This window comes from Diadema antillarum, unplaced genomic scaffold (genome assembly GCF_040938485.1).
Source record: "Diadema antillarum isolate AM-2024a unplaced genomic scaffold, OU_Dant_1.0 seq00001569_RagTag, whole genome shotgun sequence".
Classification (NCBI taxonomy): domain Eukaryota; kingdom Metazoa; phylum Echinodermata; class Echinoidea; order Diadematoida; family Diadematidae; genus Diadema; species Diadema antillarum.
In genome coordinates this window covers 530,822-555,479 of record NW_027272290.1, presented here as the reverse complement: position 1 = coordinate 555,479, position 24,658 = coordinate 530,822, and the positions used below count along the sequence as shown (strand labels likewise).

Here is a 24,658-nt window from a genome sequence, read left to right as displayed (position 1 = left end):
TTTTAACACTGGATCAAACACTAGTTAACTGTCAAAGACGCATGTGCTGAGCAAGGAGGGGTAATAATGACGCCCTGATGCCATAGCTCGATCAGTTACCACGGAAACCATGCCGGAATGTGACCCCCGCATCTGCCCTTCCTCTCTCCTTTATTTCCAGGTCCAGAACTCGCTGGTCGAGAGTTCTGAACACATCAAAAAGATCGTGGCGGCTCTGAAGGACCTCGGTCACCACGCTATGAAGCAAGCCAGCTCCCTTGCAGGTCAGGACCACCTTCTACTGTTTTCTCTTAACCTACCCAGGAAATATGCTGTTTAGCAGTTGACCTTTACCCCCTTTACGGCAATACCAAACTAGTCAAATGTCTTCTTAGGTAGGAAGGATGATTAACCCTCTTTCTTCCACATTCATTCCCTGTCGATAGTTCTGTGTTTGAAATTTGTGCACATTTGACTAATTGGCACTGAAAGAGTTCGTAAGTCAGATGTGTCGTTGGATTGGGATGAAACGATCACATTGTATGAAAGGTTGAAAGAATGCATGTGTCACAATTTTTTTTTTTTTTTTATGAGGTATAAGTACATGCAATTTTCATGTCTACCACCTTGCTCTATGTGTTAAAGGTATCAAGATGAATCTGAAGCTTACAACTGTATACTACTGATGGCAAATTTTGCATCAGTTTTTGTGTTAGAATGAGAGCTGATGAATATAAAGTGTTTGCCTTGTATTCAGCTCACAAGATTGGCACAAAAAGAGCTATAAATCCCAACAACAATAAAGTTTGGTGTGCAAAATATTCCCTACACATCTCTGATCATCTCAAAATTTTCACGTTGATTTTGTGAAGATGCAGTCATATTCATTTTGTCACCCAAAACATGTGTGAATTCTCCCTCTTTTTTTTTTTTTTTTTTGTAAGAGTTTTTTCCATGTTTTACATGAATACACTGCACAAATTATACACATTGTTCAAAGTGTGTAGATTCATGATTTGTCAATGCATACATCCACTACAGGCTTTTTTTTTTTTTTGGAGCTCCCATTGTCTGTCCATTCGGTGTGTTTGATGGCATTTTTTTTTTTCATCCCTCCCAGCAAGAAATCAAATTTTCGCACATGCTTTTTGTATCTGTGTGCTTCAGTTTGGTGACATGTCAACACTTACGTTAAGCGCAAGACATGACTCTCAGTGCAGAAGGTGCCAAATTATTTTGCTTGCCGCTGTTTTGGGTACTTTTGAGTGTTTTTTTTAAAAGTGATTTTGAAGGTGTGTTTTAATGCTTTAGCTAAAACTGACTTGAATCTGAAACAGACGAGGCCGTGAAGAACCAAGACCAGACGGCGGAGGAGAAGGCCAAAGGTCGGTGACGTAGCAGCCAAATCCAAAATCATTCTTTGCATCACGGAATGAATACAGCATGCCTGCCAAAAACTAACCAATCACCATCCACGTACCATGCAGCAAATACAATGGCAAGGGCCACTAACACTAACCAAGATGCGATTTGATTCGATCGTGAATTGTATCTGTTCTTGTTAGACTTTTACAAGGAGATATCAAATATAATAGCCAAACATTTTTCACCCTTTACATACAGAAGGACAAAAGAAATATATGTCATATAATATATTTATGGAGTGCCCATCCGGGTTACCTAACTATGACCGGCTTGGGCCCATTCCACGCATTCTGTGGTTAATCTCTGCAACGGTTCTGAACGGATGATGATTTTGTAGGCTGACATGTTTTGTGATGTCGATGAGTCGGTGTAGTAATTATAAACGTGTATGTTGTGCCGATGCTATACCCCTTTGCTTTTTGACTCTCCCTATTCCCAAGCATGAATCATAAATGCGTGCCCTCTTTTCCCCCCACTGAAAGCTGGAGTAGTGAAAGATTTAAGTGTTTCCCTTCATACATAGAAAAACAGGTAAATGCAGATTGTATATTATTATTTGTTTGTGTATGTGTGTGTACATGTGTGTATGTGTGTGTGTGTGTAAAATAAAGAGAAAAGGGAGGAAGAAAAATGCTGATAACTGGACTACCACATCGCTATGCTAACCTAGCTACAGAGCTTGGGTGTGCTTAGGGTAAAATTAAGATTAGATTTAAAATTCAAGATTAGGGTTAGAACTAATACCATGACTATTGTAATAGTGACATCCAACAGTCTATATCTTTATGCTAGGGCAACCCCCCCCCCCCCCCCCCCCCAGCAAGCAGAAACTTATGTCAACCATGGATATTTAAACAACCCTTAACTCTTCCATTCCCACAGCCATCTATCCTGAATAAGAAAGCAATAACCTTTTCAATGTACTGGTCCTTTAAGGGTTACTGTATGCAGCCCTCATGATGCCTCCCACATAGGCTACAAAATCTTCCATGTAGCCACAGGAACATTTTCTGTGCTTCTTCTCAATTCAAATAAGCAATATGATAAGGACAAAATGGCAAATTCTTGGTTCAACAATCCAATAATGACCGAGCTATTAGCCCAGTGATTAGAACCATACTGTGTATATTTCCACAATGCATGTAATTGAGGGCATTACCATGGTTCGACAAATGCATAGTAATGCTTGTGCTAGATAATAGTTTAGGTCCAACCAGACTTGGGTGCTTTGAGAGTGAGAGTGGTCGTAGAGTTTGCAGTCATAAAGTGATATCGAATAATATGAATGAAATGCTGTATGAAAAATTTTGAAAATGATGAAGAGCATGTCTAGAATATTCAATTTTTATGTGCATTTTGCTTTTTATTTGTCAAGTTTGTAAGTTAGAATACTCCTTTAAGCTTCATTTGTGATCTTCTGTTGGACTTCCTTTCACTGACAAGCATTGCAGCCTATTGAGGCACTAGTTCTAGTTTGATGACAGTGTTGCGATGCCTTTATATTTCAGTCTGCGAATCCTGTGAAGAGTGCCTATGACTTCTGCGAGACTTGTGTAGTGTAGATGCTACAACGTAGTGCTCTAAATAGACTATATGACCCGTATTCACGAAGGTGATTTAAATATAGTCCATGGTTTATGCAAATTTCTTCTGCATAAATGCGCAGACATATCCAGTACACCAACAGACATCCTGATCCTATGATAATCACAAATTGATCTCATGTTTGTGTAAGGTACGCCTTCTTCGTGCTTATTTTAGTCCATGGTTTTGACTATACTTAATATAGCAAATATTTTGCAAGGTTTTTATTTTTATGAATTTTGCATGAATTTTTAACAACGCGTGAAATTTAAATCCGAACCTGACATGATGTAAAATGCAGGTACACATTTCTCGTTCAGTACTGCACCCTCCAATTGCAAATGTAACCACTCGTGAAATTGTTGGGAAGTCTCAAATTGCAAAAAAAAAACAAAAACTAGACTCACTAGATATATGGCATATACAGTAATCTGCCTTCATGAATACTGGCCTTTGTGTGTGTCCCCTATCCTGTGTGTGCTCCATTGGGCAATTGGCGTAGCTTAGTCTCAGTGGATGATTTTGAGAATGCAATGAAATCTAGCGTCTTTTAAGAACTTGGCCACTAGCGATGCAAACACAGCATTGTCAAAAGCCTAGAGTAGTGAGATGTCTCTGTCATGCTAGTGAAGAATGACATTCAAATCTTTGTGCATTTTTGTGTCAAACTTGTCTCGCCAGTTCTACCGTGTACTCTTGTTTGTTGTGTCAGCATATTGAATTTAGAGATGGTGCCGAAATTTCACTGCTAGCTGCCCTGCCCTGGTCCATTTCGTCATGAATTTGGAGACTGAGCGTTAGATTTAGAGATCAGTGGCCATACTCAAAACAGTGGTGGTGATGATGCTGATGTTTTTGTGTCAAAGGTGTTGATGGTAATAGTGATGTTTATGTTGATATAACTGTTTATTTTGAAGACAATGTTGTTGATAGTTTTGTTGCTGATGATAATGAAAACAATGATGGAAGAGGAGGTAAAAAAAAGAATCAACAACAAAATAATGTCTATGACAGTAAACTCCCAACCTAGAAACCGTATACTGAGCCTGATACATAGATTTAGCCCATGAATGAAGGTTAGTACCAGACATGAGATATGTTCAGACAACAACAATATTCAAACTGGTTTTAGTGTACATCATATGAAAAGTGCATTGCTGAGAATGGTAGCATTGTTCTGAAGCAGTATGAAAAGTTGCAAGGTCAGTTAACAGTGATCTGGGAAATGTTCCCCTAATACAAGAAAATTTGTTTTTAATGAGAACAGTGAGGATTAGCTACTATTGAAAGCAAAATCTCTAAAAACAAGATCAGTGAAGTGAGTCTTGTAGCCATATTACTGTTAGTAGGCCAACACAGATGGTTGAGATAGTAATAGCAATAAAAATGATAACAGTGAATAGCATTTTAATATATAAAGTAGAGCTTCATATGTGCATTACTAAAGTGCATAATTGATACAGAACCAAAAAGTTGATTGTCCACCAAATTTTTATGAGGGCCTTAGACTCTACTGTGCATTGAATTCCATTTTCTAAAGGCTTGCCTTACATAGCTTGCTAGCTAGACCCACATTACTGAAATGCAACTATGGGAGCATTGCCTTCATTTCAGTCCTCAGTGAGCATTTCTTCTTCTGTTTCCTTTTAAGTATTCTCTTGAGACAAGGCTAGACTGTTTACAAACAAGTGACAAGGATATTGGGGAAACCATATTGAGGAAAGAACTGTATTTCTCTTTACATGACAAAATTATGAAGCCCAGCTTACATCATCACAGTGTATACAGTCAAACCTGTCTATAGCGACCACTGTCTATAGCGGCCACCTGCCGTATGCAACCACTATACACAAGTCCCCCAAGGGAAAAGCCTTGTTAATGACCCTGTCTATAGCGGCCACCTGGCTACAACAGCCACTTTTTTCATCTCCCTTGGGGTGGCTGCCATAGACAGGTTTGACTGTATTATATCGAGGTCTGGACTACAGACTACAGCGAGCAGGGTGCAAGCAGACTGTCTTCATTTCACTTCTCGATCGACATTTCTCTTGCATTCTGGGGGGATTTGTCACACTCCTAATTAGCTTGTCTGATGGGAAAAATAGATAGGTGAATGCCTAGAATGGCTTGCACTAGAGGGAGGCAGGATGCATCTTATTCCTTTTGCAGTGCAGATAAAAATACTCTGTTTGATTTGTGCAAACTTTTCTGCAAACAACACCTCGCAATACATGATCCCAGGACGCTCATTAGATTCTGGGAATGTGTTCTCCTGTTAGGGGTTTTACCATTCTGTCTGTCTGTCTGTCTGTCCGTCTTTCTCTTTCCTTTTCTGTGTTGTGAAGACTGCCCTCTACAGTCCTGCGTTGTCCAATACAGTGCCTTATTTTTGGAAAGGTTGAATAGCACACTCTAGGGAATGCATTGGTTTTTGGTTGTTTTTTTTTTTGTGTGCAGCACTGTATAATATGCAGCGATGTCGGTGGCAGCTTGTTGCTGTCTACAGGTACTGATGGAATCCCAACAGGATGATGCAAGCATCATATGGGGAGAAGCAGTCACATGCATTGTGACATGAGTGAATACAAAAAGCATGACTTTAATGTTTTTTTAGTGCGTTTGTGTGTGTTGATGAATGCAATCTACGTGTGTGTGAATGATATTCTATGAAAAGTGCTGCTGCTACTCTTTCATTTACAGGAGACAATCAGCCATTTTCTGTTTGTTTGTTTGTTTTTTCTTTTTGTTTCTTTGTGCACTGACTGTCCATCTTTCTGTGCTGTGGTTTTTATTTTGTTTTTTGTTTTTTATTTTTTGCTTCCATGGTGCCTCCAGAGACCATCTTGATCTGTTAAAAGCTGTATGTATGTGATAATTTCATTCAAATGATGGATGTTTTACGACGTGTTTGATAGTTTAATGTTGAGGGGGGAATGTGCAGGGAGATCCTTGAACGTATGTAGCTCTGAATCATTGATATTCCTAATTAAATGACTGAGCTTCAACCAACCTTGAATTGTAGAGGGCAAGCTTTCGTCCTCTCCTGAGGACTTTCTCAAGCCTTATGCAGTGGAGTGTTGTCTTGCTGCCGTTGCCTGTCTTTATTAATCACTGGACCATAGATTGGTGAAAGGGTATATCCCGAGTCTCTGTTGAGAGCTGGATTGACCCTTCTGATCCAAAGTGCTTCCTTTATTTTTCTTTTCAACCAGTTGCTTTCAAAGTCAATGATACGCACCTCATCCCATTCAATGTTGTGTCCTGTGTTGTAAGAGTGCTCAGCTATCGCCGAGTGTGATGGATTGTTTAGTCTCAGTGCCCTTTTGTGTTCCTTGAGTCTCTCGTTCAAGGTTCTGCTGGTTTCCCCAATGTAACAATCATGGCAATCAGCACAAGTGATCTTATACACTATGCCTGACCTTATTTGCCTTGGGACTGTGTCTTTAGCATGGACTAGTCTACTTCTCAGGGTATTAGAGCTCTTGAAGGCAATGTCAACGTCCTTGTTGTGGAATGCTCTTTTCAGACGGGAGGATATGGTGTTTACGAAGGGGAGGACTACCCTAATGCTAGCCTCCTTTCTTTCCTTTGTGGGTGACTTAGTTCTTGTTTTGTCCTTGGCTTTTTGTCTCATCCAAGCTGGGTATCCACATGCTGCAAGGGCCTTGTCAATATGGTGGAATTCACTCCGTAGTGCATCATTGTCAGAGGTTACATTTCGAGCTCTCAAATACAAAGATCTAGCAACTCCCTCCTTTGTGTTGAGTGGATGATCCGAGTCGAAGTTCAAATAGGAGTCAGTGTGGGTTGGTTCCCTGTACACAGTGATAGAAACTGAAAGGTCGTGGTTGACAGAGACCTTTGTGTCTAGGAAATTCAATGACCTTTGAACTTCTTGCTCAACAGTGAATTCAATATGTTGGTCTATACTATTGATGTACTTAGTGAATTCGTCAATATGGTCTCTGTCAATGATAACAAAAGTGTCATCCACGTATCTCCACCAGATTCTAGGGGGGTGGGGGGCATTCGAAAAGATCTCTTCTTCCAGATGTTCTAGATACAAGTTACAAACGACCGGTGAGATAGGTGATCCCATAGGTGTTCCATGAGTTTGTTGATATAACTTGCCATTGTAAGTGAAGTAGGTATTTTCAAGACAAATACTCAACAGCTGACCAATTTCATTCGGGCTTAAACCTGTTCTATCATCAAGTGTTTGGTCTTCTTGTAGATGCTCTATCACAATTTCCACAGCCCGTTTTACCGGAACACTTGTGAAAAGTGAACTGACATCATAGCTCACCAGTTTCTCATTGGCTGTAACTTTGCAAGATTTCACCTTCTCAACAAAATCTGTTGTGTTCACAATATGTCTATCTGTGCGACCAACAATTGGTTGAATTATCTCAGCAAGGTGTTTGGCAAGATTATATGTGGCTGAGTCAACAGAGGAGACAATAGGCCGCAGTGGAACGTTGACTTTGTGAATCTTGGGAAGACCATAAAGTCTAGGGACAGTGCATGGGCACGAAACAGAAGGAGAGACACGATAATAAGTTTTCTCTTCGATATGACCTTTGTCCTTGAGCTCCCTCAAAGTTTTTGATAAGGAGGATTTCAACTTACTTGTGGGATCCCTCTTGAGACTGGAGTAGGTATTGGTGTCCGAAAGTAATTGTTCCACTTTCTCTTGATAGTTGGACTTGTCCAAAATAACTGTAGCCCTTCCTTTGTCGGCTGGAAGAATAATTAGATCTTTATCTTTTGCCAAACTGTTGAGTGCTGCATTTTCGGATCTAGAGACATTAGGTCTGGGGGGTTTAGCAGATTTCAAAATGCTGGCAACCTCAGACCGAAGGTTGTTAGCCTCATTTACCGGTAATTTGTGACATACCTGTTCAGTACTTGCAATAATGTCATCGTATGGAATGGACGGGTGAGTGATAGCAAAGTTCAATCCCTTTTCAAGAACACGGGATTGCTCTTCACTTAGTGCCTTAGAGGATAGGTTCACGACAAGTCGCTGATCACTGGTGTTGGTTTCGCGGGCAGTCGACTTCAACTTCCGCGTTCTTGATTCCAGAAGATGTAATTTCTTGATGTGTCGTTCCTTAGTCTTCAGAAAGGTACGCTCCTGTCTTGCTTTGCACTGGATCTCCAATTCCTTGTAGAGGTCTTGTGTGATGGTGTTTTTAAGTGATGAGGAAAGAAATTCAATGCTTTGATTTAATCCATGGATCTTGTTGTGTATTTCCTGGATACGCTGGTGAAGAAGTTTACGTTCAGTGTTCTTGATGAGTAGTTTACACGACGCGTTCTTGATGGGGCAACGTAGTTTCAAACTGGGAGGTGTTAAATCCAAGTCAAGACAACGATGTGTATACCGAAGATGGTTGCGGTAATTGGCGAGAGTGAGCAAGGTTTGTTCGTATTCCCTCGCTAGATGGAGGCCATCCTGGCCAAATAGTTCACGAATGATACTAAAAACTTTCATCGGCTGGGGATGATGAATAATTAAATGACTGAGCTTCAACCAACCTTGAATTGTAGAGGGCAAGCTTTCGTCCTCTCCTGAGGACTTTCTCAAGCCTTATGCAGTGGAGTGTTGTCTTGCTGCCGTTGCCTGTCTTTATTAATCACTGGACCATAGATTGGTGAAAGGGTATATCCCGAGTCTCTGTTGAGAGCTGGATTGACCCTTCTGATCCAAAGTGCTTCCTTTATTTTTCTTTTCAACCAGTTGCTTTCAAAGTCAATGATACGCGCCTCATCCCATTCAATGTTGTGTCCTGTGTTGTAAGAGTGCTCAGCTATCGCCGAGTGTGATGGATTGTTTAGTCTCAGTGCCCTTTTGTGTTCCTTGAGTCTCTCGTTCAAGGTTCTGCTGGTTTCCCCAATGTAACAATCATGGCAATCAGCACAAGTGATCTTATAGACTATGCCTGACCTTATTTGCCTTGGGACTTTGTCTTTAGCATGGACTAGTCTACTTCTCAGGGTATTAGAGCTCTTGAAGGCAATGTCAACGTCCTTGTTGTGGAATGCTCTTTTCAGACGGGAGGATATGGTGTTTACGAAGGGGAGGACTACCCTAATGCTAGCCTCCTTTCTTTCCTTTGTGGGTGACTTAGTTCTTGTTTTGTCCTTGGCTTTTTGTCTCATCCAAGCTGGGTATCCACATGCTGCAAGGGCCTTGTCAATATGGTGGAATTCACTCCGTAGTGCATCATTGTCATGAACTTTGCTATCACTCACCCGTCCATTCCATACGATGACATTATTGCAAGTACTGAACAGGTATGTCACAAATTACCGGTAAATGAGGCTAACAACCTTCGGTCTGAGGTTGCCAGCATTTTGAAATCTGCTAAACCCCCCAGACCTAATGTCTCTAGATCCGAAAATGCAGCACTCAACAGTTTGGCAAAAGATAAAGATCTAATTATTCTTCCAGCCGACAAAGGAAGGGCTACAGTTATTTTGGACAAGTCCAACTATCAAGAGAAAGTGGAACAATTACTTTCGGACACCAATACCTACTCCAGTCTCAAGAGGGATCCCACAAGTAAGTTGAAATCCTCCTTATCAAAAACTTTGAGGGAGCTCAAGGACAAAGGTCATATCGAAGAGAAAACTTATTATCGTGTCTCTCCTTCTGTTTCGTGCCCATGCACTGTCCCTAGACTTTATGGTCTTCCCAAGATTCACAAAGTCAACGTTCCACTGCGGCCTATTGTCTCCTCTGTTGACTCAGCCACATATAATCTTGCCAAACACCTTGCTGAGATAATTCAACCAATTGTTGGTCGCACAGATAGACATATTGTGAACACAACAGATTTTGTTGAGAAGGTGAAATCTTGCAAAGTTACAGCCAATGAGAAACTGGTGAGCTATGATGTCAGTTCACTTTTCACAAGTGTTCCGGTAAAACGGGCTGTGGAAATTGTGATAGAGCATCTACAAGAAGACCAAACACTTGATGATAGAACAGGTTTAAGCCCGAATGAAATTGGTCAGCTGTTGAGTATTTGTCTTGAAAATACCTACTTCACTTACAATGGCAAGTTATATCAACAAACTCATGGAACACCTATGGGATCACCTATCTCACCGGTCGTTTGTAACTTGTATCTAGAACATCTGGAAGAAGAGATCTTTTCGAATGCCCCCCACTCCCCTAGAATCTGGTGGAGATACGTGGATGACACTTTTGTTATCATTGACAGAGACCATATTGACGAATTCACTAAGTACATCAATAGTATAGACCAACATATTGAATTCACTGTTGAGCAAGAAGTTCAAAGGTCATTGAATTTCCTAGACACAAAGGTCTCTGTCAACCACGACCTTTCAGTTTCTATCACTGTGTACAGGAAACCAACCCACACTGACTCCTATTTGAACTTCGACTCGGATCATCCACTCAACACAAAGGAGGGAGTTGCTAGATCTTTGTATTTGAGAGCTCGAAATGTAACCTCTGACAATGATGCACTACGGAGTGAATTCCACCATATTGACAAGGCCCTTGCAGCATGTGGATACCCAGCTTGGATGAAGCCAAGGACAAAACAAGAACTAAGTCACCCACAAAGGAAAGAAAGGAGGCTAGCATTAGGGTAGTCCTCCCCTTCGTAAACACCATATCCTCCCGTCTGAAAAGAGCATTCCACAACAAGGACGTTGACATTGCCTTCAAGAGCTCTAATACCCTGAGAAGTAGACTAGTCCATGCTAAAGACAAAGTCCCAAGGCAAATAAGGTCAGGCATAGTATATAAGATCACTTGTGCTGATTGCCATGATTGTTACATTGGGGAAACCAGCAGAACCTTGAACGAGAGACTCAAGGAACACAAAAGGGCACTGAGACTAAACAATCCATCACACTCGGCGATAGCTGAGCACTCTTACAACACAGGACACAACATTGAATGGGATGAGGCGCGTATCATTGACTTTGAAAGCAACTGGTTGAAAAGAAAAATAAAGGAAGCACTTTGGATCAGAAGGGTCAATCCAGCTCTCAACAGAGACTCGGGATATACCCTTTCACCAATCTATGGTCCAGTGATTAATAAAGACAGGCAACGGCAGCAAGACAACACTCCACTGCATAAGGCTTGAGAAAGTCCTCAGGAGAGGACGAAAGCTTGCCCTCTACAATTCAAGGTTGGTTGAAGCTCAGTCATTTAATTATTCATCATCCCCAGCCGATGAAAGTTTTTAGTATCATTGATATTCCTCATTGCAAAGTTAATATTCGTATGTCGTTTTGTTGTTGTAAAGTATCTATGACTCTTAGCATTGTCTTCTCTGTTTAAGAGGGGTATCATTTTCATTCATTTTAAACACTTTTTACATTTTTTTGTTCCATTTTGATGAGCAAGCAAGGACAAATAGTTGATTTCATGTGGAGAGACGACTGCTACTCAAATTGATATTTGTGAATTTGATGAAACCATCAGAATAAACTGGGTTACTAGTTTATTCAAACACAAACATATTTTTTTTCTTTTAAGGATTGAGTTAAAAGCTTTTCACATCCATCTATAAATACTCAGTTTTTTTTTTTTCATTTCACAAAGGTCAGTACTAGGGCAAGTGATGGTGCTATCTCAACACTAGCACCAGTGATAATCCCAAACTTGAAATCAGTCGGTGTAAGGCTAAGCAGGTTGACCCCCAAATTTTGATGCATTTCCAGTAGCTGGTGTTGGGTCTGGTGTTTAATTATCTAAAACATGAATGCTCCACTAGTCTTTGCTGGCGATTTACATACTTTTTTCCCTGTTGGCTAACACTAGCCCCTAGGATTTATCAAATATGTGATTTCAAGCTCGGTGTTGCTGTTAGTTTTGCTGTACATACATGTACATCCTACATATACATGTATGTTATTTAAAAGTTTTGCCTGTATTTGAATATGCTATTAAACTGCTCACTTTAAAGAATATTTACATTAACGACAAAATGATTTCCGATTTTAATGCTTGTGTAAGACACTGTCAGAAATGAGGGAAATGCTGTTGTTTTTTTTTCATTCAAAGTCAAATGTTTTCTCCTTGTGTTTGGGAGTTTGGAGTGGGAAACTAAAGCAAGGAACACAGAGTGGCCGGACAGTCTTGGAAATGGGTCAAGTTGTGGTTCAATGAATATAATATTCCCCGTGCTATCGTTCCCTCAGGCCACCTTGGCTTTGGAGAGTGGAGAGAGAGAGAGAACGAACGAACGAGTGGATGGAGAGAAGAGGAAACAAACAGAGAGGGGCAGGAGTAGCAGTGTGAGAGGAGAGAGAGAGAGGGAGAGAGAGAGTGGAGGGGGGGGGGGGCTAGCAGAGAGGGAGAGAATATGTGTGTGTGTCTGTGTGTTGAGGGAAGGAATGAAAATTGGATGATTAAAACCAGCTCTGAGGTTCCCACACTTCCAATGCATTTATTCAGCAGCACACTCCAGAGAGTCGGGTTTCAAGCACCCCTACAGGTCGCAATGGTCATGACCGAGTTTTCCACAGCCTCCCTTTCCAAACAGACAGCTACATTTTATACTGAAGGGGTTGCTCTCAAGTCGTTTTTTGTGGAGGGACTTATTAAAGAAGGTAATGACCTGCAACATTATTTTTCCCTCTTCAGTTGGCGTCTAAAATTGATCTTCTGTCTCGACATTCCTTAAGGGTGTCAAAAATGTCACAGTGCCTCTTTGGCTAGTATCAGATGACAATAATGTTCGTCCTATAGGGTGCTGATGAAACTGACAGTTAATTAAAGCCAACTACAACAAGGATTTTTAAACATTTTCGTACTAGTGCAGACTTTTGCAGCTACAAATCAGAAACAAAAGAACACGGAAGAGAGCAGCAGATTTGTGGAAGGATCTAAACGTGTCGTGGGGATTTTTTTTTTTTGGCTTTGAAAATAATGCTGTCAATGAACAGAAATTCTTCACAGGTTGTTAAAGGTTCTTTTGAACCCTTGATAATCAGAACCCTTGATAATCAGAATTAGAATGACGATAAGCCAGCAAGAACGAGTGTATACATTTCAACCATGCTATATGTGATGACTAGCTGAGAATGTTCTGGTGGATCTGGAGTACCGTAGGTGTCTACTTTTGAGAGAGGATCTTTTCACCTGCTTGGATGTACACTTACCTTTCTTGCATTCATTAATGGTGCCATAGACACATGTCATGACATGAAAAGTTTAATCGCAAAAGGGGTTAAACCCCATTTTTAGAAATTTTAAGGAAAGTCCATTGGGAGATAGAGCCAAACCAGTGATACCCAACTTGTTACATATTGAAGTTGTAATTATTGTATAAAGCTGTCATTTTTGTGTACAGATATTTTTCGCGAATGAGGAGGTCCAGACATTTTTGCAAGATGTTGTTTTTCGTGAACACGGAAGCTGCCATAAGTGCACTATTTCACCAGCACATGGGCGTGTTGTTAAATTCGCAGTCCAACAGTGATTCACGAAATTTGCGAAAATTAAACACTCAGTAAAAGTTATCTGATGCCTTGTATCATTTTCTTTGTGTGTTTTTTTTAGCAGCTTTAATCTCAAATATCTCAAGTTAACATAAATGGAGTTAAATCATTTAACAATCAAACTCTTAACATACTGTGTAGTTCATAAGTCAAATCAATGGAGGTTAGAATGTCACTTTACGCTCTTGGCTGGATGACAGCCTTTCCAATGCCCGTGCACAAATTTACATATTCACAAATTTACTACGAATTTACCAATTTCCTTATGACTTCAAATCGTAGATATCCTATCTCTAGATGGGTGAGCAATGATCCATTCAGTTCGCCTGCTGTATTGCAACACTTTATATCCAGTTTGAAGATGTTTTTTGTTGCTATGTCAGGCAAGCATCAAAGAAGCTCTCCGGTTGTCGTGAACACTGAACAATGTTTGTCCTGTCCGAACCAGCAGGATGTAATCACTGAATTTGTTCATTGCAAACTTGATATCAATTCTTTATCTATATCTGTATGTCTGAGAAATTTGATTGTAGAGTGTCATGAAAATACCACTCAAAAAGTTGTTGTTTAATCAACTTACTGTCTATTGATGAAGTCAAATGTTTTGTCAAAAATGATTATTCCTTTTTCTCCTTTTATTGGCGGTATCTTTGAGTTTATGAGATGTTTGACAGTCAACTTTAATATGTGAGAAGCGTTACATGTGCAATTGAAGTCAGTGAATCATGATACTCATTTATTTGTTATATATCTATTACAAATACTGATACAAATACAAATTGAAGGAGAAACTTTTCTATTTGACCAGGAGCATACAAAGTAAAGCAGAAATGAAGATGGAAATAAAAGAAAGCAACAAATGTGGCTCCCTGATTTCTGTTGATTATAGTGAAGAAAACGCAGGCATCCCTTGCCTTGATCCTTTTACTGCTCCCATTTTCATCTAACAATGTTTTATCCCCTCCCCCCCCCCCTTTTACTGCAGTTCTAAAAAATGTCTGTCACTCTAAACTTATGACTGCAATGTATCTCCTGCTTCATATTTGCATAACAATGTATGTAATGATGAGTGCAAAACAGGGGCTTCTTTCTATACAGTGTAGGTGTTGCCGATGATGATTGATCAAATTGTTACCAGTCTCAGTGTGATTGTTTCCCCCCCCCACAATATATTTTTTTGTTGTTTTTTTGTGGAAAATAATTTATTTCTAATTGACGTGTAATAGACATAACAAAAATCACTGAGTGATAAAGACCTTGACATTGTAAAGTAGTGACTTATAAGAAGAGAGCTCTGCTTTGATTTTCTTCTTATCTCCGCACCTCGCTCCTCTCGGTAGTACACGAGATTGATTTAATCTGTTTCCAATAAATATTTATGGGGTTATCTGTCTGACATTTCGTCCCTCGCTTATTGATGGCACCCCACACGAGATTCGGAGCTTGAGACTGTTGGGTACTTGCGAGAAAAAAAGCAATTAGAATGATCGATGTGAACAATTCAGACATATAGTTTTGGTAAAGACCTCCCCCAGTTTACAATGGATTAATCCACTCTGTCACTACCCAGTGCATCAAATAACATGTGATAGGGGTCCAACACCTCCAGTTGTAGGGGGAGGCACAACATTCTTCAAAGCAAAGTCAAAGCAGTGTGGTTTGTCAAAAAGTATGAAATTATATCAGTTTAAGAGAATTCTACAGAGAATTCTACAGAGAATTCTACAGAGAATTGAATAAAATGAAGTGAATTCTCTGTTTTATAGATCACAAGTGCAATGCAATGTCAGCATGTGTGGTGTAATAGCTACAGTGTACAACCTGTAGATAGGAATACCCCTGAACTTTGTTGTGTGGGATATCTTTTATGCCGCATGAAGTCGATAGCCAAATTATGCACTGACAGAGCCATCAGCACCTCTCGTAATTACCTACCACTAACGTGATTGACTCTGGATATTAGTTGGTATATTCCTGTCTCATATAATGGAATGGACCGGAATCCAGTGCCTGGCTAGATTGACAAAATCTCTTGTACATGCTTGACTGGTGTTTGACCTATTGGAGTGGAAGTTTCGTCTCAGATTTTTTTTTTTTTTCACCTTCCATAATGATGTCTACGGTTTCTTGTAAATTTCATGCGAGGGAGTCCCTTGAATGTTGCAATTGTGTGACAGGATATGAACTTGTAATTGACATCACCCTCAGTCCACCAATGCTCCCCCCCCCCCCACATTGGCAATGGAATGGTCTGCTTTTGTCACGTCTCTGTAAGGTTTGTTTTGCATGCTAGTAGTCCCTGAAAAACACGCATGCAAGGGTAGTTCTAACAATACGGAGGTGTGAACTTAACCCCTTCTCTCTCTCTCTGCGTGATTGTGTATGTCTGCATTTATCTGTGAATAGATAATTGTTGCTTTCCGCTCATCAAATGAGAGAGAGAGATAAAGCTTTTGCATTTTGAGAAGTCTGTGCATGGTCTCATTTTACAGATGCTGATTTCAAAGTTTCAATCCTCGCATCTAAATTCTTGCGAACCTGGGGTATGATTCTAGCATTGTGGTGAAAAGAGACCAATGACTAGTTGCACTAAGCCCAGGTACGAGGATGAGCTTTACTTACCCAACATGGAAGGCAGTTTGGTGGTCCAATTTTGGTTTGTACCACATCTTCCTCCATAGCCCTAAACATTTCCTTTTCCATTAACTAACCCCAATCCCAGCACCGCAATCCATGTCCCCCTTTGATCACCCCCCCCCCCCTTTTGATATTTCTCCAATTTTTGAAAGATGGTTAAGGATGGATTTTTTATCAACCTTTCATTAGCAGAAACACACTGAAAAAAAGAAGCCAAAAACACCAAACGCATCACTGATATAACTTCCTGTGTGTAAGGTATTGACTTCTTTTTTTTTTAATCTGAAAGATGTTCAGGATAGAGTATCTAGCCCAGGTAATGTGAATATACCTGTTTTGTGTCGGTCTTTTTTTTTGGTGTGTGTTCTGTTTTGACTTTTGATAGTTATCTCATCAAGTGATGTTTGCAGATGGGAATACCATTTACATTAGCAGACATCTCTATTAACTTGGGAGTTGTGAGAGGACATGGAGCATTTGAAGTCCTTTTTCATAGCGATGGGTGCATGTCCTCACTCCTCTTAGAAGCAAGAAACGAAGTTTTTAATCATGGGTGGCCTGCTCCACTTTGTGACAAGTCCCCAGAATAATAGAAGAGGCAATGGTGTAAAGTTTCACCGTACGTCGACCGGCACCGCCAGCAAACTGTGGCTGTGGCCACAGCTGAGAGAAAAAACATCCCTGCAACATCACCACATAGAAAACAGCAAAGTAAAAAAATGGAGTAATAAAAATATGAGGGAAAAAAGAGAGGAGAATTAGTAGTAGTTAGAAAGAGTGGAGAGGGGGGGGGGGGGGATGGATGGAGGGAGGTCTGGTAGAGACCGAGCTTTTCTTTCTGGCCCCCGTGATCCGTTGTGGTTTCATGCACCCTGGGAGTTTTGTCTCGCAGCCGGCGTTACTCCGTGTCACGCCGGGCTGCCGCTCCGGTTCTTTGAACTCGGCCAGAGTGCAAGCGCCGGACGTTCATTCCTCGGCCGGTGGAGGAACCCGGGGATGCGGCGGACATGTCGGTTCACTGTTCTCTGACGGGGAGTCAACGCACCGTCCGCGGAGATCCTTGCACTCTCATCAGCTCACTCCTCTCTTTCTCGCTCCTTCTCTCTTCCCCGAGCCTTTCTCTCGCTCCCTCTATCACATTTTATGGGGAGCAGAAGTGTTTAAGGTGATTAATGCTGGAGGCACAGATGTATACATCTCTCCCGTCACAACAGGATTTATTGCCCGTACACTTCCTCTGCCCGTATATATGCCTGCAGATATTTTTCCTGCCTGTATTGTTCCAGAATTTTTAAAGGCTTCCGCCCCTCCGTGCGAGGCCATTCACAGATTGGCAGCCGCAGAGTTTAGCTTCCCATCATCAATTTTGTCAGAGTTGTTGAGAATTTTTTCATGCTGGGGTTCTAAATTTTTGATTGCATGCTTTATGACATGAGAAATATAATGCACTATAATACTTTAAGGAGTCCCCCTCCACGTACACACACACGTGTACACATTTGTATATGCAAATAGAAATTGTCCTGGAACTGTTCACTTATGCCATAAGTGATGAATTGATATGCCTTAGATTCTGACATTTAATGTAATGTATTTGTCTTCTAAACTATTATCTGTCATAATTCAAGGGAAATCATAGAAATAAAGTGTCATATATGATACATTTTTTTCCACATGTGCAAGTGTCTGTGGCTACAAAGAAAATCTCTAAAAAGACTGCAAGATAAGTGCCCCAATGGATTTCAGCTGGGATAAGTGATTGATTGTATCCAGCCCAGATATTTTTTTCCCAGATCATTAAAAAAAAGTTAAACAGAACAGCTAGACATGTAGTTTTGCTTTGTTGTTTAAAGAGAAAGTTATCACAGAGAGTGCACTGTTTGTTTGTTTGTTTGAAGAAGTAAAAAAGTTTTAGAAATTGACAGTCAAAATGATAAAAAACACTAATGTAATGGAAGATCCAAAATTAATCCCCTACAAAAAAAAAAAAACAAACAGAATTTTGATATCCTTCAAATTGAAAAAGAAAAAAAAACTTCAGTGGGATGAAGAAGACAAAAAAATTCAATGAAAACCTACAAAAAATAGGGATTAAAATCTCCTCCAAGATTGTTGTAGTGAGTGGTCATGCTTGAACCCAGAACCCGTCTGAAATAAGATAAGGGTACCAACTCATAAACTACTGGCCCGTGAATTGCCTGTCATTCAAGGGAGGTGCAGATGACGTCATTGGAACTGTTATTCACTTGATATGCACATGTGTATCAGTGGGTTGTAAATGATTTCTGAAATCCTGAAAGACAGTGCTTTCATTACGATTGGAAAATGGGTGAGTTTACTGTATGTGCAAAACCAGAAATTTTTGCTCGCATGAAACTTTCGTTAATTTTGCAAAGAGCCAAGATTCGGAAAAGTAAAATGTGAAGAAAAAAAATGTGAGTTTATCGTAAACCAGAAATGTTTGCATGCTTGAAACTTTTGTGAATTTTGCAAAGAGCCAAGATTCGCAAGAGTATAAAAATGTGCGCAAAAGTGTTTTGTTTACACAGTGCATTGAATGCAAGCGGCAATTTGCAGAAACTTCATGGTGCGCATGTTTCTGTTTTTAAAAGTTTAGTCCCTCCTTAATAGAGATATTCAAGCTATGCACTGAGAAGAAAGAAGCTCGCATGATGACTTTAAAATGGTTCCGATACCATCTGCCCTGGTAGTTTTGCGGTGGCAAAGTTTGGAGACCTACACATAACACTTGACATGCTTGTCTGTTCATTCACTTAGCGGTAGTTGTATGAATCTCTTTCAAGTAAAGTTCACTGACCTCAGTTTCTTCCTCCCACCGCCCCCCCTCTCCCGACACCACTACATTCCTATAGTTGGAGCTTTAATGTGAATTGTCATGCATTGTTTGAAATTCTGTCATAGTCTCCTAGTCTCCCTAAATGGGAATTTCAATTTAACTTAACTTAAATTTAACTTGATATACTTTAACAAAAAGTGTGACAAAGAGGGAAAATAATACAGAGAGAAAAATGCTAGAGTTAATTCTTTTGTGCCTTAATTGCAAACTGTGCTGAGATAGTGCCCAGAAAGATAAACATTGTTTGTCTCCAGTGTGTGATATTGGCAAAAATTGAGATGCACTAACGCCTCACATTTACTGTATCAGTCAGGATTTTCAAACATAGTTTTTGTCACATGGCACGCCTTTTGTGAAATTCCACGCGCAGTATATTAAACATCTGTGATGAGGTGCGTGTCTCCCCTGAACCAGGGGAGAATGGTATGTGTGGACATGAAGTGATCACCGGCGTTTATTCCGTGACAGGGCCAATTTGTCAGGGTAATTATGATGGGTTAAGCAGGTCAGTGGGTGGCAGAATAACAGCTGCTCTGCTTCAGAAAGATCAAACGTGCCCGTTTGATACTCCGCCGCTTGAAGTGGCACTCACCACCCCTCCGACAGCAAATGGAACATCCTGAGGAAGAAGAAGAACAATAGTAACAACAAGAAAAGAATCACAAGTTTGTATTGCCTAGTCTCAGTACCTAGTCTGTGATCTTGTTTGTGTAGACAGGAAGTTTATATCACATTGCTGTCAGGATATCAGTGTTACTAACATATCGTGCTAATACAATTTGGGACAAGAGCCTGGGGAAACAGGCTATTCATTTTCCAATCTCTGATGTCCAGAATGCAGCATGTGTGTGTGTGTGTGTGTGTGTGTGTGTGTGTTCACGTGTCACCTATGAGCTGTCTGCTGCTGTGAGATGTTTTTTGTTTTGTTCTTTTTTCGTCCTCCATTGGGTGTCTGTTATCCAGTTGGATGGCAAAGATATATCAGACCTGATTTTGAGTTGTTGTTGTTAAGGCTTGTTTGCTTTTTATCATCACGGATAGATGGGGGGTTCGTAGGAGAGTGCAGCGCAGAGCCCTCTAGAGTTGCGAATATGCTTCAGACATTGAATATCAGTATCAACCTCTGACTTGCTGTTGTTCTTTCCCATGAAAGATGTTGATTTCTTCAAGCTGAATTGTTTCAGTGTACATGTATATGACTGCCTATTCATAAAAACATATATCATATAAAATAAAATGTAGCAGCATTTTCTCTTTTTTTTTGGGGGGGGGGGGATGGAGGAAAAAAAAATATTGTGAGCTGATCTTTGCAGACCTGTAACTTCATAACCAAGGACAGGAATTCAAACAGACTTCAAAGCTTGTACCAAGATCTTAATCTCCCGTCACTATTATTCATACAAATGTGTGTATTTATTTTATAAATTTATCATTTTATTTATGTATTTGTTTTTCAATTTTTTTTGTTTCTTTGTTATAATCAGCATTATTGTTATTAGTAAATATTCTTTGTCTGTTCTTGTTTTTATTGCAATTATAATCATCATTGCAATTATTATGGTTATCATTATACCACTTATTGTAGGTCCTAGCTGCTGGCTTATTTGTGTCCTTGGTTAATCTGCATGTTGTAACCATGAGAAACAAAATCGGCTTAAACTGTTGTAACCATCCGAAACAAAATCGGCTTAAACTGTTGTAACCATCCATTGTAAACAGATACATGTGCACATATACATGAAGCAAATTAACAGAATATTCATACGCAGGGTATATTATAATTCGCAGTTTTACAGTAATATTAATTCAGTATGTATTGAATAATACCATAATGATGTTCAATGGTACTTTTCTGCACAGGGTGTTAAGCGAATGAGGAACAAAATTTACATGAAACAGGGAAGTGTGTGTCATAATCTTTTTTTTTTTCTTCCTGCTGTTCAGCAAATTACCTGACTGTGTCAGTATTGTAGAATATGTTTGCCTTGCAAATTTTCATCAAATGTTGGTATATGGCTATTTCTGTTTGGTCCATTTATCCGGCCCATCTTGAAAAGGAAAGAAAGGAAGTAAAAAGTTCAGTTGATTCTCTATAAAGTATTTATGCTTATCATTTTAGGCTTATTCATGACCAGTGGTAAATATACAGCATGGTTTTATAGGATTGCTAACAAGACACTTGAATTCAGAAATGCATACATGATATATTAACATTTGCACAGCAGACTACTGTAGTATATGGTGTATTTGGGTTTTCACATACTACCGTAACTTGGTCTTGCGCACATCTAATTGCAATATGATATTCCACATAGTACTAGTAGGGAACAGATGATATGGAAACCCAAAGCAAAACAAAAACTGCTGATATTTGTACTCCTGTAGAATGCAGTAATTCACTCATTTCAGCATGAAATATTAACTTGACACTTCTTCTTTACAGTACTCCTCAGTATTCAATATCACATCATTGCATAATATATTATGCACTAATACCAGAAGACTTAAATCATATTGTAATGGTGCCATGCCAGGGGTCTATAGAGAGTCATGTATACATATTTGTATATTAAAAAAAAAATAATAATTTCTTTATTACTTTACCCCATATTTAATTGTGCTGTTCCATAGATGCTTGTAGATGAGACTCATTAACTAACCCAGGATGGTAAACAAAAAACAAAAACAAAATAAGGCCTTCACAATTCTGTGAGTACTGTTCATTATTGATATTTTACCTTCTATTGATTTCTATTTTGTATCTTGGTTACAATTAAATAAATAAAAAAAATCTTGACACTAGTGACTTGGGGTATCATGTGTCTGTATTAGAGAAAGATATACTACAACAGGAAAGAATTTATACTGGTAATTTCTTCATTTTTTTTTTTTGGTTTTCATTTTATTTAGCGTATTCATGTTTATTGTATTTCATTTTCATGCTGCTTGAATGCAATGTTTTGATATATTCTTTGGCTGTGTCTAAGTTGCTCTATTTTTGTTCGCTTGTTTTATTTTGCATGGTTATATAGTTCATGTTTTTTGTTTTATCATGTAAAATGGCAATGTTGGACATTGTTGCAAAACAGGCCACCTAAGCTTTTAGGTGAGAAGAGTGGATTTGAAGGTCAAAGGTAACGTTTTGGTCCCAGTTTTGAGGAGCGATGATCACATCTGTATACCAGTGATGCCTAACCCAGGGTGCTGAATGTATACTTTACAACATTCAGGCTTTGTACTACGCCTCATTTAACACCTTTTTACCTGGAGGTCATGGCAGGTTCAGATGGTTACAGGCTTATCCACATTTAATTGGCAAAAAGATGAAATGACAAATCCATCCCTCCCTCTGTAACAAATACAAAATACAAAAAAAAAAAAGGTTCAACTGATCAGATGGTTGGTGATTTACATGATTAACACCTAAATGTAATTTGTATGCATTCAAAAATTTAACATCATGCCAGATGTATTAAAGAAGATGAAATTTTCTCAGTGTTCCAAATATGAATAGTGAACCAAAACTGACTACTGTCTAGGAAGCGGCACATAAACATTGCCATGGAGGCATTGTGAAGTTTTAGTAAATTATTGCTGTTGCCATGGCTACAGGATCATGCCCATTCAAGAGTGCACCATCTCTAGGCCATGTGAGTTGGTCTCATGAGAAAATAGGCAAAATGTAGCACATAATAGTAACATTTCCCTCCGTACAGTCCTTTTTTTTTAACCAATGTAGTTGCAAGTGTTTACATATCCAAAGGTACAGTATCAAAGCATAGTTGATAATTAGATTTTTTTTTTTTAATGCTGTGACTCCAAAAGTCAAGCTAAATTTACAAGTTTTCACCAGTATTCCTGATTACTGCTACACCTTCTATTACCTATGCTGCAAATGCATCAATACATCGCTTGTGGAAGCTTGAAAATATTTCACGGTCAGCCATTGCCTTTTGTAGCACAATCAGAAATGATCAATTATGCTATGTACCCATATGGGTTCACTAACGAGCATGAGAATGCATGCCTTCTTTCATATCTCTTTTTTTTTTCTTTTTGCAAGTCACAAATTCCTTTCTAGGATAGACCAGTTGTATATTGAGATAAGTTAGATCTGATGCTTCAACCAAGCGAGTATTACATCAGGGGGGCATTTCATGGAGCATTTTGTCCGACAAAGTTGTCGGACAAATTTGCCCTCAGCCAATCAAATGCAAGGGTTTCAGTAGCATGTAACAGTTCGTCAGAAATATATCCGACCAAATTGCTTTATGAAATGCCCCACAGGTGTCTTCATTTCTCACTCCCTTCCTTCATTTTTCCGCTGTCTCACATCAGACACAGAAGGCGTGCCCATCAAGAAGTTGGAGCAGTTTGCGGACAAGTCCTCCGAGATGGCGTTTGGAAAAGCCGACAAGGGACCATACCAGAGCTTCAGGTACTAATGAGAAATTCCATTCCAGCAGAGTGAAGAATGAACAATATACAATGAACTCCCGTCATAACGAACATGGTTTGAACAAAATTGTGGTTACAACAGAGTAAGAATTCAAGTCCTGACATTGTCATCGATATATCTTCATGTACTTTATTGTGCTGCAATAACAAAATTTTGATATAATGAAAAAAAAAATGCTGATCCTGAGGTCTTTGCTATATAATTGACAGATTCAGTGAAAGTGAATGAGTAATGAAAGAACACTGGACACACTGCGTAGTCATGTGATCATGGTTATCCAATCACTGACCTGCTTCTTGTATGACTTACTCGAATTATGAGAGCAAAGTGATTTTTATTTTTTTTTTAATGATTGTGCAGTGTACTGGTATGTCTAAACCAAGTGCTCCAAAGCTGCCAAGTTCCCCTCATTCTACCAGAGGCTTCCACAAACTTCCAATATTTCTTTATGTCAGGACACTAGAATACACTAATCTCCCTGTCTTGGGAACCATTTTTGGACCATTGAATTGCGTGCTACACACAGATATCTCCCTGATGATTGCTTTTTGGAATCTTCTTGATTTGGATGGGTAAATGTTGGCAGCCCTATGGTAAATGTCTACAACATTATGTGACCTCTTCGCAGGGAATCTCTGGTGAAGTCCATGGTGGTTCTCAGCAAGATCAGCACGGCCATGCAGGAGGGAGAGTACGACGCCAACCTCCCTCAGGATAAGGTAGCAATCTGAGGCAGGGCTAAGTTTAGAGCCCATTCATCTCTTAGCAACCTCCACATCCCCACTCCCCCCTTGGAAAAATAAGTAGTGAAATAATAATTGTGAACAATTTCAAAAATCCAGCAAAAATTGAAAGAAAAAAAATCAGTATTAGACAACATATATCTGAAGGCCCCCCCCCCCCAAAAAAAAAGAACAAATGCTAATGATTATAATAAAACCTTGAAGAAAATTGATCAATTAATATTATCAATATTAGGAACCATTCATTCCAGTCCTCTGTTATGTCCAAACAGCAAAAGAAAACAAACAAATAAACCCAAATGATAATTATGATGACATTTTTTTTTTAATCCGATCAAATTTGGCATTATCAATATTTGGAAAACATTCATTTCATATTTCCTCTTTCCAAAAAGAATAAAGGGTAAGATGATAGATAAGTAGATACTATGATGACATTGAAAGCTTTTTAAAAAAAATGTACCATTAGTCAAATTC

The 24,658-nt window shown here is 39.4% G+C and overlaps 1 protein-coding gene across 1 annotated transcript in view; it reads left to right on the top strand.

The window, feature by feature from the left end:
• Window positions 1–24,658, top strand: part of LOC139710807 (dynactin subunit 1-like) — a 64,276-nt gene that overhangs the window by 30,820 nt on the left and 8,798 nt on the right. The window contains exons 23-26 of the mRNA XM_071622715.1: window positions 161–263; window positions 1,317–1,364; window positions 23,318–23,417; window positions 24,067–24,157. Of these exons, the coding sequence (XP_071478816.1) occupies window positions 161–263; window positions 1,317–1,364; window positions 23,318–23,417; window positions 24,067–24,157 (342 nt within the window). The remainder of the gene's footprint in view (window positions 1–160; window positions 264–1,316; window positions 1,365–23,317; window positions 23,418–24,066; window positions 24,158–24,658) is intronic.